The sequence below is a fragment of the Alternaria alternata genome, assembly GCF_001642055.1.
Source record: "Alternaria alternata strain SRC1lrK2f unplaced genomic scaffold CC77scaffold_22, whole genome shotgun sequence".
Lineage (NCBI taxonomy): Eukaryota > Fungi > Ascomycota > Dothideomycetes > Pleosporales > Pleosporaceae > Alternaria > Alternaria alternata.
This window is the reverse complement of record NW_017306211.1, coordinates 305,620-326,047: the sequence shown is the minus strand read 5'-3', so window position 1 is coordinate 326,047 and position 20,428 is coordinate 305,620. Positions and strand designations below refer to the sequence as shown.

The window sequence follows — 20,428 nt, the reverse complement described above, 5'->3', positions numbered from 1 at the left end:
TATCCGCCTACTAGATAACCTGCAACAGTACACATTCTAGACCTCTCTCAATCTCACGTCGATAAGACATGATATCGCGCAATACTCTGATAACGCTGCCCGATGAACGCCGAGACGGCTCGCGATCTTGCATAAACGCTCTTCTATCGGGCCTTTCGGAAACGACTCGGAATACATGCCCTAGGCCCACGTGCGTATGTCATAGCGTGGCGGATGGTCAAAGAAAATGAGAGATTTCTCAAAAGGGCCGCCGGGCTTGCGTCAAGGTTGCGTGAGCAAGCAAGCGAGAATTGTTGAAGGACAAGAAGCGGAGGCAGGATCGCCGGTTTCTCGGCCAAAAAAGGTACGTACCTGCAGCTCGCTAAAATCCTTGCCAAGCTTTCAAGCGTAACATGTGAAGTACCCGAGTACCTCGCTACGACAAGCACGCATAGAGGTAATACCAAAGTCAAGAGGAAAGCGCGAAGTTGCTCCATGTTCAATGATATGCATTGCTCAGCTGTAGTAGCAGCTCAACTGTGAACGCCATCGAGCTACCTTGCTCTGCTCTTTGCCCCCTTAAGTCCCTAACCATACCCTAACACAGTAGTTTCCTTCTCAAAGTACCGGAGAAGGAAAAAAGCCGACTACACGCAAAATCAGACAAACAAGAATCTTTTTGACTTTATCCCTCCCTTGCGGATTTAAACGCCTCGCGACTGAGCACGTAAATAACCAATGGCATGACATGGACCTAGAAAAAGAGAGGATGCAAGAGGAGAGGAACAAGAGAGAAGAAAGGAGATTGTCATAATACAAAATCTGAGGCCTATCAAGCGTATCATGTAAACATGCTTCTTCGTGCCATCAGTCAACTCAAAGTGGACGTGAGAAAGAAAACAATGACCCTTTGTCGTACAAGCTCGTCATGATGATATGGGTAGCCCATATTCTTCTTAACAACGTGTCAAGTCTCTTAAACGTCTTGGATTTGCAGGAGACGGATCTAGTGCTGGCCGTAGTTTCCGCCCCAACCTCCGCGGTTGTAGCTTCCGCCGTATCCTCCAAATCCGCCGTAGTTGCCATAGCCACTCTGCTGCTGGTGGCTACCGGAGTTCTGGTGGCCTAGACCACCGAGTCCGCCATACTGGCTGTTGCCAAGGTGGTTCGGGTAGTTGCCGTAGCCTTGCTGAGGGTGTTGGGGTCCGCCCTGTCCAGGGGTGCTTTGGTTGGCGGAACCGGGGCGACCGGGCTGAGCACCGAGAGCCGATGGGCTGGGTCCACCGCTCTTGTAGTCGCTCGAGGGCTTCAGGGCGTCGTCGTTCAAGCCCTGGCTACCCGACTGTCCATAGGAGCTTTGGTGGAAGTTTCCCGGTCGAGTAAAGGTATCGGGAATGGCACCGAATCCAGCAGCAGCAGAGTTGGCAGTGGCGCTGGGGTTCTGAGATGCTCCAGAAGCTGAGCGACCGTAGTCACCGAAGCCTGCACCCATACCACTGCCGCGATCGTGGAGCGAAGAAGCGCCGAAACCTCCTGCATTGGCGGGTGAAGCCGAGTGCTGGTCGAACGAAGCTTGGGGAGACATGCCGTAGTGCTGGGGTTGACCGTACATGCCGCCCTTTCCGAACGAACCATAGCCTGCTCCTCCTTGGCCGTAACCACCGAATTGGTTCATGTAGTTAGCGTAGTAGGGGCTGCCATAGTATGGGTGGTTGTATGGGTAGCCCGCACTGTGACCGTGCTGCGCGTGCTGGCCTTGAGCGCCATGTCCCTGACCTGCCATAGCAGCCGGGTTAGGGGTGTTGTGACCGCTGTTCTGAGCGTCACCGTAACGGCTCTGAGACTGAGAATGTTGTTAGCAAGGGATAATAGAAGGATACAGAATTCTGCGTGAGCTACTGTCCCTACTCCGTCCGTGTCGTTTGCCTTTCCCGTCTCGAGCAACTCATTCAAATGAGACAGTCGGATTCGTTTGGCATAACGATACGATCGTGGATGAGTTTGGAGAGCGCAACAGGTTCACTTACTTGTGGGATCTGACTCTGCGAATAAGCCGAGTCAGTAGGTCCAGAGCCGAATGCACTGCCAGTACGCTGCTGAGCAGAACCGGCTTCCTGCTGGCTCTGCGCAATGGGCTGACCGTAGCTTCCATAGTAGTTCTGGTATTGCGAGCGTTGCTCGGAAGTAAGGTAGTTGGAGGGGTAGTTGTCTGGGGCGGAGGAGAAAGCACCAGGCTGAGATGGGGCCTGGCTTTGACCAGGGTAATCGTAGTTCTGCGACTGCGAGTGGTTCGACGCTGGGATCTGCTGGCCGAATGGATCGTATGGCTTCTGCGGTGGCGCGGAGGCCTCCGAGTGAATACCGGGCTGACCGTACCTAGCAAACTGGTTGTAGGGCTGGTTGGACTGAGATCCTTGGTTCTGCATAGCCTGAGATCCAATGGGGTTTGAGGGAGACTGCTGCAGGCTGGGTTGGTGTTGGGGGACGGGAGGGAGTCCAGGGGCCTGCTTTGGTGTAGGGGCAGACTCTTGTTGGGGGGCATCTTGAGATGCTTGGCGAGGAGCGGGAGGGAGAGAGGTCTTGGGCTGGGTAATGGGGGAGTGTTGGGGCGGCTGAGTCCTGGTCTCTGCCTCTTCCCTGTCTTCGTCGACATCTGGGTCCGAGCCTTCGCCCAATCCCATGCTGCCAAACTGAACTGCAGCCCTGTCTACGGCGTGGTTGCCGGGCATGACGACTGCCTCCTGTTGCTCCATCAACCTCCTCTGGTAGCTCGCGCTTCGGTGTGGGGTACCGGAAGTGGCCTTCAATGCGGTCGTCTGGAATCCTCCAATGGCGGGACGGCCAATAGGTGCTTGTGTAGGACCGTTCAATGGGGTCGCTACTGCACTTCCAATATCCTTCGAGCTTGCGACAGTGCTGAAAGCCGTCTCGGTCGGGGGTGGATGGGACTCGTCGGGCAGATGCTCGACGTTCTCCTGTGTTAGCTGATCTCCAGAGGGTGTGAGGGTGACGTCAGGTGCAGCATCGTCCACGCTCTTGTCTGGCGTCATCTTGGACGTGTCTTCGGCCGTGATGGGCGGGGTCTCGACGGCTTCATCTGCGACAGGGGGTATAGGCAGTTCTTCTGCCTGCACGGCGGGCTCTTGGGCAACTTGGTGCGCGGGCGTCTCGTCGGGTGCTTGTGCGGGCACTTCGGGGGCTGGAGCAGCAGCAGGCTTCGGTGCTGCCTTGGGAACTGCGGGGACGGGCTTGGGTGCAGCAAACATACTCGCCCAAGTCTTCTTCGCGGCTGTCAGGCCAGCCTCTACAACAGGCTTTATGGCTTCGGGCGTCGCTTCGGGCGCGTGTACGGTTTCATCGTCCTTTTTGGTCTCCTTGGACTCTTCTGGGACTGTGGGTGTGTCCCACGCAGCGGACTCGGTAGTTGGGACTGATCCAGCAGCCGCACGAGGTCCACTGGCGGCGCCTCCACGACCGCCTCGAATTCCACCGCGACCACGATCAGTGCCCCGTCCGCCACGGCCTCCGCGACCGCTGTCGACACCACGGCGGGCTCCATCGGGCCGGCCGCGCAGACTGGACGCGCCATCGATGGGCACGACGTTCTCCTTGGCCTTGGAGCGGGACCTGTCCTTTGCTTTCTTTGGGACTTCTGAGAATTGCGAGACAGCGCCTGTAGTGCATTAGCCTTGTGCCCGTCGTGTGTACAAATTACGTGATGCAGGCGCAGGGCACGTGGGAGGGTCGCGCTTACCCTCACTGATCTTCTCGATGGTGGTCTGCAGGTCACCGTCAGATTCTTCGATTGCGAGGACGAGATCGGCGTCGGTCCAGTCGGGGAATAGCTCCTTGAGTGTGGATAGCTGTGACTGGTAGCGCTTCTTAAGCTCTCCAAGTTCGCCTTGGTCTGCTGATGTGTCAATGTTGGAGGATGCGCTGTCGCCGTTGGTCTTTCTGGGGCCTCGAGAGCCGTATGATGCCCTGCCGCCGCGGGCAGAGCTCCTGCCTCGCGCAGGCCGAGATGGTGCTTCAGACATTGGATCTGTGTGATGTGTGGGCAAGCCGCGGGGGACTTAGGTGTGTGTGTTTGTGTGGGCGGATTGGTGGGCAGGCGAGGTGATGATGTAGAGGGAGGAGTAAAGTTGGGGAAACAGCTAAAGGGAAGCGACCACGTCGGCTTGGCGCTAGAGCTTCCAATGGCTGAGGACGCGGCAGGGTCGCGTTGACTGGGGCTGAGGCAGGCTGTCGTTTATGCAGAAGTAAGGTGAGGGCTGAAGGTCAATTGATCTACGAATAGCTGGAGCGTCTCGTCCCAGCCTGCCATGATGCGCGCGTTAAACCCGTCACGTGCGCATAAGGCGGCACCTTCCCGAACCGCCTGGTCCACCCTCGTCATCCGCCTCACTCCACCCGCCCAGACACCCCAACACCAACACGAAGCCATGCAGTCTTCCGCCGGCAAACGCGTGCTGAGCACTCTCGCCTCTAAGATCCATCCCCAGCTCCCCCTGTCGCCACGAGAGTCGCAGCAATTCCTCAACTTGCTGACCAACTCCTTCCGTACCCATCTCGACCACGCCCACCCCCTCGCCCCCTCCGAGAGCAGCCAAAGGAAACCGGCACGAGAGTTGACCACCAGCCATGGCCGACGCAATTCCTCTCCAAACCGCCAGACGTCGTCGTACGATTCAGCAACTCAGCACATCGACTCCATCTTGAACAACCCTCTTCTCGCCGTGAAGCCCCGTCGGAGAGGGTCAGGACCGGCTGCCATCGATATCATGAGAGACCCCATGGCTTGGTTCGTCGATGAGATCGCCGCAGGTTCTGCCACTTTGCCAAAGGCCGCCGTATGTCTCGAGTACCTCGAGAAGACCACGAACCCAAGTCCCTTGAGACTTGAGAACGGAAGATCACCAGCAACTGTACTCGCAGAATGGCTCAAAACCAGCAACTTGGAAAACTCAAAGCAGTTTCTCGACATGTCGATCAGTCAATATCATAGGCGCAGCACCAAATTTCTAAACAGATTGGTGGCTCTACTACTAGCCGAGGGAGAGACCACAGCACTCTGGCGCTGGTTCATTCGACCAAACGAACAACGCGCAAAAGACACCGGACTAGATGTCGCACGAATAGCAACTTTCAAACAACAACTCCTGGCCAAGATGGTTGTACTCTCGGCGGACAAAAAAGACGTTACTAGCAGTATGAATGTTTTCATGCAAGCGTTCCGCCTGTTCGAGAACGCAGGATACGAAGCAGCTTATGACGTGCTAAGGCCTGCAGGTGGTCATCTTGTAAATCTGATCATTTCCAATCCCGACCATTCAATAGCGCCGTTATTATACCAGAAATTCCTGCTGTCATCAATCCACTGGTTTGGAGACTGGAGTCGAGCGGTCCAGTCCATGCTCTCACTGCACCACCCTACCCAACCTAGCGCAAAACCTGGCCTCAAATTCATCCAGGATCCTGCTGGCGCTATCAAATACGTAAACGCATCTCGGGGTCGACGGAATTTCCTGGTTCAGCTTTGCCTAGGGGTAGCCCGGCAGCTGATGGAACAAGAGAATTTTGCGGAAGCGCAGAGCGTTATGGAGTTCACAAAAGAGCACTTCCCTGAGATAGTTCTACCGAAACAAGCGATCGTGCAGCAGCAAACAGCAGAAGAGGAGAGGAAACATAGAGAGAGGAGGAATCTGGAACTGCTGGATCGCCTGGTCTTAACTTGAACGGTTTTCTACACACTATTTTACAAATTGTATGCAACTGCGACAGGATCGCAGTTGTTTTTGGGAGGATGTGTCGTATACACGAATCCTTGTGTATAGGCCTGATGGTAGTGCACCGGTGGCCTGGGCGTGCGGGGAGACGCCGTTGCTGGGCAGGCGTCATAACACGCGAACACAATGATCTGCGAACACGATGTACGCAATGCTATGCAAACATGATATAATAAATCTCACGATCTCTCACGATCGATTCCATTGCTCTACGAGCTAATCTAATTAAGTCTCGGATTGACTTTTGGTATCGCTAAAAAGAAACAAAAATCGAATCGAACATGTCGTGTCATCGTGATCTCATTGCCCCGCTCTATGCCTTGAGCTCACCACCGTCGGTCTCCTCTGGCCAGACATCGTAGCCGAAAGTGTCCTTCATGTTGACAAAACGTGTGTGCCGTCCCTTGGCGACCTCCTCGACGGCGTCAAAGTCGGCCTTGCTGAGCTCGGGGATGAGCCAGTTGCTCTCGATGCGCTTGGGCGTGGAGCTCTTGGGCAGGACAACGTAGCCGCGCTGAAGACCCCATGCGAGCAGGACTTGCGCAAGGTCGTGACCGCTTCGCTCGGCAACTTCGTTGAGCTTGGGGTTGGTGCGGACCTTCTCGCCCGTGCTGGGAACTTGGTTCTGGGAGCCGAGCGGCGAGTAGGCGGCGACGAGGATGTCGTTTTCCTGGCAGTACTTGACGAGGTCTGTGTTGGGGAGGAAAGGGTGGACTTCGATCTGGTTGATCATGGGCTTGACCTTCGCGATCTGAAGCAGCTTCTTCAGGCCGGGGATAGTCCAGTTGGAAACTCCGATCGCCTTGGCCTTGCCGGAGTTGTAGATCTCCTCCATGGCGCGCCATGTGGGCTCTGGGTTCTCTGTGAGCTCCTTCTTGATGATGTACTTGCCATCAGCACCCAACTTGGGCTGGTGGTTGTCATCGCTCTCTGCGGCAATGGGCCAGTGGACGAGGAACGCGTCGATGTAGTCAACGCCCAAGTTCTTCAGACTCGACTCGAAACTCCACTTGACCTCCTCGGGCTCGTGCAGGTGGTTCCATACTTTTGTGCAGATGAAAAGGTCCTTGCGTGTGACGTTGGGGTTCTCCTTGAGGAAATCGCGGACGGCGTCGCCGACTTCGCCTTCGTTCTGGTAGAACCACGCGCAGTCGAGATGGCGGTAGCCCGTCTTGAGCGCTGTGGTTACGGCAGCGTACGTCTCGCCAGATGCGCCTTCGCTGGCAAAGGTGCCGAATCCGACGGCTGGCATGATGACGCCATTGGACAGCTTGAAAGACTTCTGGTTCGCGAGGGGGGCCATGATTGCGGTGTTGTGATGCTGGAGATGTGAAAATGTGATGTAGGTTCAAAACAATGAAAGGTGTCAAGTGATTTGGAGATGGTTTATTCAGCGGCAACAGCGCGTGCTGGGACTATTGTGCTACATATATCCAGCGTAACCTTGGTCCGTCTGAAATTTCTTTCTTCAAGGTTTCATCATCGACCATGCCCAACCATGAAGCTCTGCCGGCCGTGACCTCACACCGAGAGATTCCGATCGCAGAGGCATCTCGCAGGCATCGGTCCCATTGCGAAAAAACTCCATAATAGTCCCATCCAACAGTTTCACGTTGGCCCTCTGGTGTTGGCCCTCGTCATCAACAATGACGTCGGTTGTGGATTCAGGGTCCACAGCACGGGCCGAGCGAAGCCATTTTAATTTCTGGCGCGGAAGTTTTGCCGACTTCAACTTCGTTCGCAAGGAAATGTGGAACGATGTAGTCCCAATAGTCGTGCGGCTCTGCCGTTGTCAGCCACTCGTTTAAGCAGATCGCTAGCTGCCTTCGCCCTAATTCGGCGAGCCGCGGTTACCTCGCCCCACCCACTGCTCGTCACTACCAGGAACTGCTGGGAAGTAACGCCGTGTCTGTCTGCAAGCTGCCTGTACCGTCTACACATCCTGCTACAATCGTCTCAGCTATTCCCACATGTCGCATATGCACGCCAACCACCTCTGACAGGCGGTGTACCGTGCCTTATCTTCCGGCCGCGCTCTGCGTCCGGTCAAATGAGGCTCTGCGCTAAGCTTCGACGGCATCGGCGAGAGGTATACAACGCTGTTTTTAGGTGTTGTGGCGACTCACAGCACTACGCTGCTATCGGTCCCCAGTTTTCGGCGATAATACGGCGGTGACGGTATCCTACACATTCTCTGGTTCAGCAAACTTCTCCACTAGTGTTGCCATGCACGGCCACTTCCGCATGGTAATGATGTCGCACTGTGGGTACAGAGGTACTTGTTGAACGCTCACAGTGCCAGAACGTGGTTGGTGTGGCCGGCCTGAATCGGGATAGCGAAAAGCTCCTGCGAAACTTTCTAGAAGAGATTGGCGAATGATGATGGCATCTGGGGTTTATGGCAGTCGCTACCTATCGGGTGATGTGATATATAGAGCCCCTCCCCCAGGACCCTGATACTGCTCATTCATCATCACACAACTCCACATCTACTGTCACTCATAGCTTCTGTGAAGCTTGATACTACTATTACTACCTTCTTGATTTGATACCCCATTCTTATATCAAACTTCAACTACAACCGCCATCATGTCTCCCTCCGTCCAAGAGAACGAGGTTCCTCTCACTCAGACCAAGTCCAACACCCAGGTCCCAATCCCCGTTGACAACGAAGATGGCACTGAGAACGCTGTCGAAGTACCAGCAACCCGAAGTGCCATGGCCGACACCACTAGCTACATGCACAACCTCTCTCTCCAGCCTTCCATGAAGGAGAGGAGAGGATCCCGCAACTCCTTCGGTACCTCATTGCCCATCCCTCGTTCCAAGAGGCAATCACGTCTCTCATCCGTTCACTACCCCGATGGCCGTGGTGCTGCTGTCCGCCCTGGCATGCCCCCGATCCAGCCATCCCGCGACATCATCGCTGCTCAGCTCCAGGACCTCGCTGGCGAGAAGGTTCGCGCCGCTAAGGACATGGCCTTCGTCTTCGACATTGACGGTGTCCTCGTCCACGGTGACCGTCTCATCCCCGAGGGTCAGCGCGTCCTCGAGATCTTGAACGGAGACAACGAGCTCGGCATCAAGATCCCCCACATCTTCCTCACCAACGGATCTGGTAAGCCTGAGCAAGCCCGTGTCGACCAGCTCTCCAAGATTCTCCACAACCCCATCTCGACCGAGCAGTTCATCCAGTCGCACACTCCCATGCGTGCCTTGGCCGAGTACTACAAGACCGTCCTCGTTGTCGGTGGAGAGGGCTACAAGTGCCGTGAGGTCGCTGAGCAATACGGCTTCCAAGACATTGTTGTCCCCAACGACATCATTGCCTGGGACCCTACCATCGCCCCTTACCGTGTCTTCACCGATGAGGAGCGCGCGACTTCCCGCCCTCGCGACTTCAGCCAGGTCAACATTGAAGCCATCATGGTCTTCTCTGACAGCCGCGACTACGCCACCGACATCCAGATCATCATGGACCTTCTCCAGTCTAAGAACGGCAAGTTCGGAACCCGTGCTGCGGACCCCGTCTCCGAGCGCATCCCCATCTACTTCTCTCAGGGTGACATGCTGTGCCCTACTGAGCACCCCTTCCCCCGTATGTCCCAGGGAGCCTTCCGCATTGGTCTCGAGGCCATGTACAAGTCGCTCACCGGTGTTGAACTCGAGCGTGTTGTCTACGGTAAGCCCGAATTGGCTACCTACAAGTACGCCGACGAGGTCATCGCTTCCTGGATGGAGACTATCCACAACGACGAGAAGCTGCCCGCCAACATCTACATGATTGGTGACAACCCTGCTTCCGATATCGTCGGTGGTAACATGTACGGCTGGAACACTTGCCTTGTCCGCACTGGTGTCTTCCAGGGTGGTGACAACGACGAGAACAACCCTGCTTCCTTCGGTGTCTTCAAGAACGTCTTCGAGGCTGTCACCACTGCCATGAAGAAGGAGCTTGGCCAGGACTTCAAGTTCAACTTTGACGAGAAGATCAACCCTGTCATGGCTGAGGGTGGCTCTTCTGCCATCGCTTAAGCGTTGATTGGGAACATCAAACGATTGATACGAAGGACTTTCTTTCCTTTGTTGTAGATAAGCATTTCTCTGGCGTTTATGGGTTTTATATCCTTGCATAGCGAAGCTAGCACCACTTTATAGATTTTACGAACAATTGAGTCCACGGATTCTTGGTTTCTTTATAGATTACGATGAATTCTAAAAGTCTTCTACCTCTTTACATCATCGCTTCATTCCATTGCCTCTTTACATAGATGTGATGTCTTCGTCTCAGATGTAGTCTTTCCATTACCACTCATTTCACTACCTCATGTAAACTTGACATCGCACAGAGTACCATCCATCCTTTCATCTCTACTCCAAAACCGTATCTTCGCTCCCGGTTCGTCATCAAACCCAGTGACTTCTTGGCGCAGTTCCTCTGTTCGCATAGACTATCAAAAGCCCGTTAGCAAACCATCTCATACTCGCATGAGTTGTGTCAAGGTTTACTGACACAAAATGTCCCCTCCATATATAGCTTCCCCTGTACCTACAAATGTCCTCCCAGCCTTCAACTTCTCTTCATTACCCTTATCATACCTCATCTGTAGCACCAAATTAGCCTCCATCCCACATAGACTCGTCACAACACAAAACAACTTACTTGAATAGCCCCAGCACCACCATCCTTCATTTCCACTCTCACAAGAAGATTTCCTAACCTCCTTTCCTCCGTTATGTCGTCCGCTTTCTCCACCCTTCCCATACTCAGCCAGTTTCCCTCGCTCAACTCCGCATCCAATATTCCTTCTTCTTGTTTCAACACCTGGGCAGCAATCATACCCGCAGCCAACGAATCCCAAACACCTTCGCGCCGCCGGTAGTTGAGCAGGAGAACTAAGGCGCGCCGACGAACGAGCGGATCGCGGCAGCGCGTTGCGATGAGAAAGAGGGGCACCATGGGGGAGAGTTCGAAGGATGGAGAGATTATCTGAGGTGCCAGGCGGGATGTGAAGGAGTGGGGGTAGGAAGTATGGTTGGAGACTGGGTAGGCGGTGTTGGAATGGAAGGTTATCGTCAGGTGGGGTAAGGGCGGTGATGTTGGCGGCGATGGCAATGCAGGTGGTTGAGGTTGAGGCTGAAGCATAGGCAACGTCTCCGCGAGCTCGACAGCCTCCCTGAAGTCCCCGATGTAGGCATCCCACACCATCTCACTCGTGAGACCTGCTCCTGCTGCAACTATCGCCCGCATCATGATAGCGTAGATCCGGAGTAAAGTCCCGCCATCCGTCGCTTTCCCTTCGTCCTCCTTTTCCCTTCCTGTATCTCTTTCAGTGCCTTTCCTATACTTCTTGTCAAAAAGCCCAAATTTGTGCTGCCACACCACCAATGCTCTTATCGCCCCTTCATACATTTTCCTAAAGTCCTTCTTCCCTGTGACCCTTGGTTCCTTATCTAGATTTCCCGAAGTCCATAGCAGACACCGACTCAACTCAACCAGATCGTCTCTTGCCGCCTCATTGTTTTCATAACCATCTTCTGGTGACGAGATCGCCGGGATTTCTGGTGCGGTATCCAACCACCATTCGTATGGGGACGTGTCATCGGAAAAAATCATGGTTTGAAAGTCGAAACGATGGAGGACCTTGGCGATAGCATATTGGATGGAGGTTTGACTTGTTGTTGATGAGTCGGATGAACCAGAGGGGGAAGGTAGACAGTATTGGTGAAGAATACGAAGGCCGTTGCGGAGATGCATATTAGCCGCCCTATAGTTCCCGGATAGATTCTCGAAACAGGTAAAAATGATACAAAGTATCAATGTCTTCTCGATGACAAACCCATTCTTACTACGATCACCACCATTTCCATCCTCTTGAAACGAAGAAAGGAGTTCGTTTGAATAACGGACTGCGCGTATGTACTGTACGAGCGCTGCATCACGGGGTATACTACCATCAGTAGTTGGCGAACTGGTGGTGGTGGCTCTACCACTCTCAAGCCTCTCATGTAAACAGCTCAGCGCCAGGATTCCGTGTTTCACAGCAGGTTCCTCATGGGTCAACTGAAGCACCGTCTGACACCATAGGCTAGAATCAAAGAATTCGGTCCAACGTGGTAGGGTGTATGTTTGAAAGTAGTGGAATGAGCGATTCTCGAGAGGTTCTGGGCTGAGGCTTGTTGAGGGGCTTCTGGAGATAGTTGACTGGCGGCGCGACTGCTGTTGTTGTTGTTGGCGCTGGGGAATAGCGAGGAATGAAGAATTGCGGTACGCGGCTGCGGTGGCTGGAGACGTGGAATCTTGTGGCGAGGTGTCTCTGTAACCACCGCATGTTCGATTGGCTCTTGTGCATCTGTAACATGCTGGTGGTCGTTAGTCCTCATTTCCATCCCAACTGATTTGCGATATTCGGTTAATTACACGGTTTTGCTTCGTCGCATTTTATGCGTCGCTTTCTAGTAACCAGTAAGTAGCTTGCGCATGTCTGCTGAGTGATTAGTGTGGAGCCACTTACCGGCAAGTGTCGCATCCTGTTTTGACCCTTAACTTTAAACTCCTTTCCAACTGCCGCAGTTTGATTTCATCCTCCATGATCGCCTTACTCATGAATGTCTTAGATTCTTTCATATATAATGAAATAGGAAAGTTGATTCGGACCGAACACATCCGAAGCGATGTCCTTGCATAACGAGGCTATCACCTTACCAGATACTGCATCATGACCCTGTAATCGCAATCCAAAGGGCGCAACGTCCAGCCGATTTGCTCACAAGAGCACTTCTTGTATACACGATACTACGCGGCTGGAAAGCCGAGGTACGCGTCCAACAGCAAAACTCAACTCTTCTAGGATGCGCGGGTGGCCTTGCTTCTATAAGCAAGGCTTTCAATGCTATATGGCGACGAATGCTTACGTGGTACTTCCCTCGGCTACCTTACCCATCCTTGCTTTTATCCTTGTCGGGGCATGCAACCAGGCAGAGGCAGTTTCGCGGAGCTAAGTGCACCTTATTAGCCTTGATCGACCCGACCGCGAATCCTTCAGGATTGTTCAAATGACGTTCCGAATAGTATTTCAAATCCAACATGGAGCATGGCGGACAGACTGCGAAAAGCGGTAATTGAGAAAATCGGACATAAGAGGGACTTCGCACGGTCATTGCACTTGAAACTGGTAATCCCTTCCAACGAAGATAGGGTTGTACGTTGAGGTAGGGAAGATTGGAAAGCATGATTGAAAGCAGAGAGACCTCGGCATATACCAGAAAAAGTTATGTTCAACAACTTCAGACAGTTCGCGAGAACCTCACGTCTGGCAAGCACGAAGGCAATATCTTTGTTCTCCTAATGGGACAGCCACCAAAGCAATCAGGTTTAAGATGGGTTCGCGATCAAAGGTTAGGGTTTGTCCAGGCGCGATGAACAACATCCGTCAGGGAGTGAGGATAGTATCGCGTCGCTGAGTTCGGCACCTTCAACAATAAAAGCTGTGCGTAACTAGGATGGCGATGTCAGCTGCGGATTTGCGCAGTTGGTGTACGAATTTGCGAACCATGACGTAAGAGACCATCGGTAAGGTGCCAGCTGCGACGAAGTGGAAGCGCAAGTCTTCAGCAATTACCGGCTTTCATGGTATTTCTCTCCTGGTTACTCCCCTCTAGTTTTGTAGCTGGTCTACATCCTGGTGACTGATAACCAGCGTTGGCCGCAACAGCTCGGCTGTGTTATGCAGACGTGCAACTCAGGGGAGGCTAGCGCCTCCATATGCCCAATCGCATTGACATAAGGGCACACCTCAAAGGATTAAATACCTCAGTGCCAAGCAGAAACTCTGAGAAAGATAAGGTGAGGGGTTTTACAGAAAAGTAGCTCTTTTAAGTTTTCGTTGAGTGTCGTTGCTACATATACTGTGTGAGGTTGGGGCAGTTCACTAGCATCGACGAGCACGACCGTATGGGGTTTGGCCTCCAATTAGGGCCGCGAAAGCACCACGCTAACACTTTGTAGTCGCGAAGCATAGCATAGCATCAACATGTTCTCTACCACCACCACTACCACTACAACCGATCGAGTTGATGAAAGTATCGAATTAGCTGAACTGTTTGGCGACTCACTTTCTCAGAGGGTTAACGCCAACGCTACATTACCTACGCCTATCCTCCCACCAACGGCTCACACTCAATCTTATGCATTCAATTATCGTCTTCCCAACGTCCGAATAAAACTGTCGAGCACCAAGAAGTTGGCAGTCGTGCCTGATGAGAAGAAAACATGGTTCAGTTATGTCATAGAGTATGCCTCTGTCGAGTCGTTGGCACTGCTATTGGAGTTTCTTATTGCAGCGAAGTAGATTACATAGGAAAGGCACTTCGAGACGATAGGCGGTATCATAGATTTGTTGCGCAAGCATTTGTTCAGCGGATACTATACAGGTGTAGAGGTATATATAAGTCACTCGTGGAATGCAATTGACGAGTTTGTCGTCAAGATAGACTAGAAAGATCTTCAGTGAAAGTTTTGTTAAAAAGATAGTCAAAGAGGCTGCACACACGCTTTGACAGCGTACACACAGAGTACCACCCTTCATTACAACTAACAGTCAAATGTGATCGCGCTGGAGATCGCGATTGCGAAATCGCGCGGTTACGGCAAGATTCATTGGGCATGATGTGAGGAGTATCGATGTGATGCAAGAGAATATCGATGGACCGCCTATCTTGAGGGCTATAAAGCGTTTGATACTCGATAGTTAGATGCGGTGTCTAGCATAGGTTCGCGCTAGCTACATATCTACCATAACAAACTGGGAAGACTATGTAGCATACAGGTGGAGGAGGTGGCTGTTGCGAATGTCAGAATCCTTCTCCATATTGCGTCAAAGACAACTTACTGGGAGTGAAAATGGGGGACAATCATTCTCCAGACTCGAAAGACTGTTGCTATGAGTAAGGTTACAAAAGTTGACAAAAAGATTGCTCCTATGCTAGTGCACAAATCCAGATCGCGCTCGCGGTGCTCAAATTAGCTAGTGTAAGAGAAACCAGACACGGGGAAAAAGCAATGAGTTTGCGTGGGAACAATGATGAAACGCTATGTGTGGCGAATCAGAAGAGTTCGTGCAAAGGCACGGCGACGGGAATTCAAAGGGACGACTCCGGCTGAGGCTTCTACTAACTGGGACCCCGAAAGTGTAACGTATGGCTGAATCACTAACCCTTTCGGGAATGATAACATAACATGTGCATGCTCATCCACCAATAACATACCAAGATGGTCAGCCGAGAATGCCTTTACATGTCGGCTGCAAGGATTTGCTGCCCAACTCACTTAGATCGTTGAGCACCAGCAGTAGCGAGCTGCAGTCGCAGGGGTCTGGTATCTCATGTCTCCTACTGTACACGAGCATGATATAGGTACGTCTTTTGCTTTCCTGCACCGTCTTCAGATAGACCACACTGCCCACCATACCTCAAGGCTTTTGCAATCCAATTATACGACTGTAGTCCATCTTGGTTCTCGTACGTACTTCTCAAGCAGCCTCAGAGGTTCCAGTTGACAATGCACAATACCACGCTAACCCGTTCTAGTTGAACCAAGCCTCGCATCGCATCCCCATGTCTTCTTCTACCACCACTGCAGCCGGTCAAGTCAACAACTCTACATCAACTCAGCCCGTCAATACAGACACTAGACTACCTACGCACCATGTACCGTCACACAACGCACATTCCACCAATAACAGCAACAATCGCAACAACTCGAATATAATCGCAAGGGCCATGACTTTCCCACCCATGCAAAACGACCAGACGTGGTACGACTACCTCGTTACGAACTTCAAAGTCATTACGATTGTAATCGCCCTCATAACACTGGCGTGCACTGTCATCGGGATTATTGCCGGCATTGTCATTGCTATCGTGCGCAAGTGAGCTATGCAGAACCGGTAATGTCCAAGGGATGTTCAAGAGATATGGACATGGAGTTGATGGAGTTGCTTATGTTGGAGTTAGACAGGCGCAATGAATGGACGATATGCAATAAATGTACGACTAACTCAAAAAGACGGAAGAAGCTGCACACCAGTAACACGGGAGAACTAGATAAAGGGAAGGAAGAAAAAGACAATACAATTCATATATCTAATATCCAACCAACCAGCCAGCTTCCGCGGCCCTCAAAAAGTGTATAATATATCCATTACTCGCTCTTACACATGTACGCCCACGCCAAGTTTACAAACAACCCAAAGAGAAAGTGATGAATAAGAAAAGTAAGGCAATGCAAGAAGCGCACTGCCATGCATGCCAGATGACGGGGTTTAAACAAGAGAGAGAGAGAGAGAGACAGAATGGTGCTCGATGTGCCTCGAATTGATGTGGAAGAAAGAAACGCCGCCAGGGGATGCTCCGCTTTCGAGCAGTCCGTATGCAAATCGTCAAAGTTTGTGTGCGTGTGTGTTTGTGTCGGTATCGAGCCAGCCGAAAGTATATACTCGTTCCTGAAGTGAATGTTGTTGCTTCGCCTCCCTTACTCCTCCTCAGCCCTCTTCTCCTCATACACCCTTACCCCGGCCTCCTGAAAGCCTCAACATTAAGAGTAGGCGTCTCGACCTGCCTGTTGGTCGGCACGCCTTCATTCTTTCTCCTATCAAAGAAGTTCTGGCATTCGTGACTAACAAACGTCCATTCCGCCAGTGCTCTTCCAGCATACGTACTTGACGTAACCGCCGCACCAATTGGAGGCGTAGCCAGCACAGGCTCTGTATTGATTCCCTTTTGTTGAAGCAGGGATTGGGCGGGAGCAGGCAGTTTGGGGGGTTGAAGACGCATGTTGTGGTAGGTACCAAAGCGCTTGTCGACCCATTCGAGGGAGAAGCGGAAGTTGTAGGTGCGGTGGGTAGAGGGTGGTGGTTGTGTGGGGATGGATACGGGGGCGGGAACGGATGCCAATGCGGTGTTGGCAAGTGCTTCAGTCGTGGACTTGGCAGGGGATGATGTCTTGCTCGAATTCTCCTTTTCTTTAATGGATGGTGCAGGGCTCTTCGCCTTCGCGGTCTGCTTCGAGCTGCCTCCCATGAGACTTCGCAAAATGTTCCACTTGCCCTTGCCGGACTCCTCGTCAGGAAAGTCGCTTGAATCGGCAGACACGGCGGAGGCTGGTCGGATCTCAGCTTCCGGGATAGTGGTGCTGGTCGGAGTTGGCTTTCGTTGATTAGGGTTTTGTACGACGCCGTCAAACGAAAGGAACGGGCCGTTATTGGCCACAACAGGATTATCATTACGTATGATTAGGAAACGTCGGCCTGGTGCAGGATTGCATGCCTGGGTCGACGGGTAGATGATCTGCTTACGCTCAGCTTCTTCTTGAAGCCAAAGGTAGTGAGACCAGATGGACCGGAGACGGTCACTCAAAGCTCGTTTTATGGCACTATATCATTGTTAGTATTCGCTATCCTTGTCAAGCGTCAAGAATACGTACACTTCAACATCGGTCTCATTTCCATCGTAACGCGCAACCCGCCAGCAGATCAGTCGCATAAAGTAAGACCGTACCATAGGGCACCAGTGGTTGAACCGGCTTTCAAAGAAAGCGGGTTCCAGAAGGAAGTCAAGGCACAATCCACTCTTTCTTCGCTCGTCCATACACAGCGTGCACCAGCTGCTGTAGAGGAATGCGTACAGTTTGATTTCTGTAGCTGTGTTATGACTGGCGGCCATTGCCTTGAAGACAGTAAGCCAGAATGGCCAATCCATTACCGCGTGTTGATCGCTATCGTGCTGTTCGTAGCGGACCATGATAATGAGAGCCTCTTCGAGAAAGTCACAGAGAGTGTAACAGGCACTGTTGTCGTAGATGGAAATTTTACGCGCCTGCGCCTGGAGGAGACGAGCAAAACTGTCGGCAAACATGCGCCTGGCAATATGAAGATGCGAGTTCCGCTCGGAAAGGAAATCCCGTATTAGCATAATAAGTCGATTCTCCTGCATCATTCGGGTAGCATTCGCGGGTGGGAGGGCGATGTTTGAGGCAGAAGCGTCGGGTTCTAGAACATCATCGAACGTGATGTCTGCTGCCCTCGATGGATCCTCCACTGGCTGTTGTGGCGCGGTATTCCTGTTGATTGTCGCATCGAGATTGACCAATATCTGGGCATGTACCATGATGAGTCCTGGCACACAGATGCGCTCTGCTTGACTGGGCTCAACAGGCAGGAATTCGCTGACTAGGATATGGAAATGCTTGACAAATACATAGAAAAGATCACTTTCAGCGCCAGACCAGCGCTTGGTCCAAAGCCCATACCAATCAAGATTCGCCATGGCGAGTGGGGGCAACACAGGCTTGTGCAACTGGCGTAAGAGTCGGTTGAGCGAGAGCAACTTCAAGGAATGAAGCATGGGCGGGAAAGCAGCCACAACTCGATCCGAGACAGCATCCAGTCGGTCTAGCTTAGAAACACCAGACTCCTCCATGACCCGCTTCATCATGTCGAGTGAGGGACTCCACAGGCGCACCAACACATCGGCGACGCCTGGGCAGAAGCAAAAAGCATATGCGCACGTCTTTCCGCAAAAGGTGACCAGGCTAGCTGCAGCGTTCCGTAACGACATTTTTTCTACAACGAAGGACATCTGAGATTGCAGGTTCTGCGTAAAAATATTTCGAACGTTGTGGTAAACGGATTCGGCGAGGAAGTCGGATTGGCTAGACGAAGCAGAGCCGGTTGTGGACGTGGACAACGTCTCTTCGCGGTCTGCAAGAGCACAGAAAGGAGACGGGTAAAGCCTCCATTCGGGTCTCTCCATGATGGCCGCGATTCCTTCCAAAATGACTGGGCGATCTGTGCCAGATATCGACTGATTGTTCCGCCCTGCAACAAGTTCCAAGAGGCCGGTCCACCATCCGTTGAGGATGTTGACGCGTCGATCGAGATCTTCTGGCCGGAGCTTGTGGTTTGAAGGGTGTGCGGTATATTGGCGGAGAAAAGGCAGGAGGGTCGTCCGGACGACGTTTGCTTTCAGCGAACTGGACTTGGATTGGAATCTGTCATCTGTTAGCTATTACTTCGCTATCGAGAATAGGGAGTCATGCTTGCGCAGGTCTGCGTCGAGGGTCCTGAACGCGGTCCATAGCTCATCTTTCTTGCGAGGCTCCGTCTTGACACCCTTGAGCTTTTCCGCAGATACGTTGCGTGGTAGCGGCGGAACAACGTGGGTCGGACTGACTGGATTGTGGTTTTGCGGGTAGTGTGGAAGCTTTTCTGTCGAGAAGGACTTGGGTACAGAGGGCAGGTTGGAGGCACTGCTCGAATTGGCAAAGAGACCGCTAAGGCGCTTGTTCTTCTTGTTGAGAGGCGCTGGCGGCGGAATGTCTTCTTTCACGACGTCTCTCGCTTCAGACTCCTCTGGAATGCTGGTTGTGGTTGTAGTGGTTGGTGTCTTGCGCTTGTTTGGCTCAGCAGTGGTAGTAGTAGTAGTAGTAGCGGGCTGCTCCTTGTCGGTGGCACTCTTCTTCTTGAGTTTCTTCTCTTTTACAGGAGACGAAGAATCTCCCGGTTGCTCTTTTATGACCCACGACTTCCTCCGCAGGTTGGTGAGGGAGCGTGACGGGGAGCCAGCCGGGGACTCTGATTGTTGCTTCTTCACAGCATCGGTCCGGCCGCGTTCAGCCTTCTTGTCCGTCTTGCGTTCAGCTGACGGTTCTCTGCTCCGGCTGGAGAAGGGGAGAAATCGCGAGGAACGACGCGAGAGATTGTTGGGCCTGAGTTGCGGCATTTCCACACCAGCTATGTCCGGAGCCTCTTCTGAGGAGGGGCTCGATCCACCTGAGTTGCTCTCAGAGGTTCGCTCTTCGCTCTTGCCAGTTTCGACATCGTCTTCGGAGCCTCTGAGTTCTACCACCGGCACATCAGTATTGATGTCCTTGACCTGGGGGAAGTACGTGTACGAGGCGGCCTTGGGTAGCTGGGCGCGCTGAGTTTCCTGGGGAGGCTGCGGGCCGACCTCTGACGCGGCTCTACTCCTGCCCCGAATGGCATTCGCGAGGGAGTAGTGGCCGCGCGGAGCCGGAGCAACGGCGATGGGCATGGCGACGGGAGTTGGAGGTAACAGGGGGGATAGAGTCGCAGTAAAGGGCCGGCTGTTATTTTTGGTCAAGACACTTCGAGGTTTATGAGCTCATGGCGCTGAATTGGGACGGGTGCGGCGTTGTGCTGTCAGGCGGGCCGTTGTGCAGGCAGTGGCAGTGAACGGGCGAAAGTCCAGTAGGGTTGCGTGAAGGACGCGAAGACGTCACAAACGAGGCTGTGGTACCGGGAGCGAACGGAAGCCGCTCTTGGAGTGCGGGGACTGAGAAGTTTGTGCGAAAGCGAATGGTGTAGTTGGACAAGAGGTAGTAGCGACTGGCAGGCCTTCAGGTTTGAGATTCAGCACTCGCTGACGCCGCTGGGGGCAGGTTAGAGCTATTACTTTGACGCTTCGCAGGCGGACGAACTGGGACTAGCAGGGGTCATATGCGCAGCTTTCGCCTGTGCAGATCGCGTCGGAGCGATAATTCTATATTAAAAACGGGCGTATTCTTGGTATCATTTGCCTTTCGTCTACTGACCCGCGCCGCGCCGTTTCTTTACCTTTCGATGCCACATGCTGGGTACGAGTTT

General features: G+C 52.9%; 8 protein-coding genes across 8 annotated transcripts; 3 read left to right on the top strand and 5 right to left on the bottom strand.

Moving 5' to 3' along the window:
- Positions 1-56: 56 nt before the first annotated feature.
- Positions 57-695, bottom strand: CC77DRAFT_1024152 (hypothetical protein). Its single transcript, XM_018525816.1, has one exon. It carries the CDS (start codon positions 474-476, stop codon positions 144-146), a length of 333 nt encoding a protein of 110 aa, XP_018381689.1. The 5' UTR covers positions 477-695; the 3' UTR covers positions 57-143.
- Positions 696-730: 35 nt separating this feature from the next.
- On the bottom strand, positions 731-4,158 carry CC77DRAFT_394469 (hypothetical protein). Its single transcript, XM_018531518.1, has 3 exons — positions 3,734-4,158; positions 2,007-3,652; positions 731-1,822 (listed from the first exon to the last, which is right to left on the bottom strand). The coding sequence occupies exons 1-3, from the start codon at positions 4,014-4,016 to the stop codon at positions 986-988; spliced, it is 2,766 nt and encodes a 921-aa protein (XP_018381688.1). The 5' UTR covers positions 4,017-4,158; the 3' UTR covers positions 731-985.
- A 263-nt stretch (positions 4,159-4,421) lies between these two features.
- CC77DRAFT_944912 (hypothetical protein) lies at positions 4,422-5,714 on the top strand (the record flags this gene model as incomplete). The annotated part of the gene is made up of 1 exon (XM_018534993.1): positions 4,422-5,714. The coding sequence occupies one exon, from the start codon at positions 4,422-4,424 to the stop codon at positions 5,712-5,714; it is 1,293 nt and encodes a 430-aa protein (XP_018381687.1).
- Positions 5,715-5,896: 182 nt separating this feature from the next.
- On the bottom strand, positions 5,897-7,281 carry CC77DRAFT_394570 (Aldo/keto reductase). Its single transcript, XM_018531521.1, has one exon. The coding sequence runs from the start codon at positions 7,066-7,068 to the stop codon at positions 6,079-6,081; it is 990 nt and encodes a 329-aa protein (XP_018381686.1). The 5' UTR covers positions 7,069-7,281; the 3' UTR covers positions 5,897-6,078.
- A 749-nt stretch (positions 7,282-8,030) lies between these two features.
- Positions 8,031-10,012, top strand: CC77DRAFT_394465 (cat eye syndrome critical region protein 5 precursor). The gene has a single exon (XM_018531517.1). The coding sequence runs from the start codon at positions 8,355-8,357 to the stop codon at positions 9,798-9,800; it is 1,446 nt and encodes a 481-aa protein (XP_018381685.1). The 5' UTR covers positions 8,031-8,354; the 3' UTR covers positions 9,801-10,012.
- Position 10,013: 1 nt separating this feature from the next.
- CC77DRAFT_394485 (hypothetical protein) lies at positions 10,014-12,566 on the bottom strand. Its single transcript, XM_018531520.1, has 5 exons — positions 12,281-12,566; positions 12,187-12,221; positions 10,429-12,128; positions 10,279-10,369; positions 10,014-10,216 (listed from the first exon to the last, which is right to left on the bottom strand). Exons 1-5 carry the CDS (start codon positions 12,430-12,432, stop codon positions 10,173-10,175), a joined length of 2,022 nt encoding a protein of 673 aa, XP_018381684.1. The 5' UTR covers positions 12,433-12,566; the 3' UTR covers positions 10,014-10,172.
- A 2,541-nt stretch (positions 12,567-15,107) lies between these two features.
- Positions 15,108-15,893, top strand: CC77DRAFT_393739 (hypothetical protein). The gene is made up of 2 exons (XM_018531514.1): positions 15,108-15,284; positions 15,354-15,893. The coding sequence occupies exon 2, from the start codon at positions 15,381-15,383 to the stop codon at positions 15,696-15,698; it is 318 nt and encodes a 105-aa protein (XP_018381683.1). The 5' UTR covers positions 15,108-15,284; positions 15,354-15,380; the 3' UTR covers positions 15,699-15,893.
- Position 15,894: 1 nt separating this feature from the next.
- CC77DRAFT_394070 (DUF1765-domain-containing protein) lies at positions 15,895-20,109 on the bottom strand. The gene is made up of 3 exons (XM_018531516.1): positions 18,862-20,109; positions 17,248-18,813; positions 15,895-17,196 (listed from the first exon to the last, which is right to left on the bottom strand). Exons 1-3 carry the CDS (start codon positions 19,854-19,856, stop codon positions 16,332-16,334), a joined length of 3,426 nt encoding a protein of 1,141 aa, XP_018381682.1. The 5' UTR covers positions 19,857-20,109; the 3' UTR covers positions 15,895-16,331.
- Between the last annotated feature and the right edge of the window lie 319 nt (positions 20,110-20,428).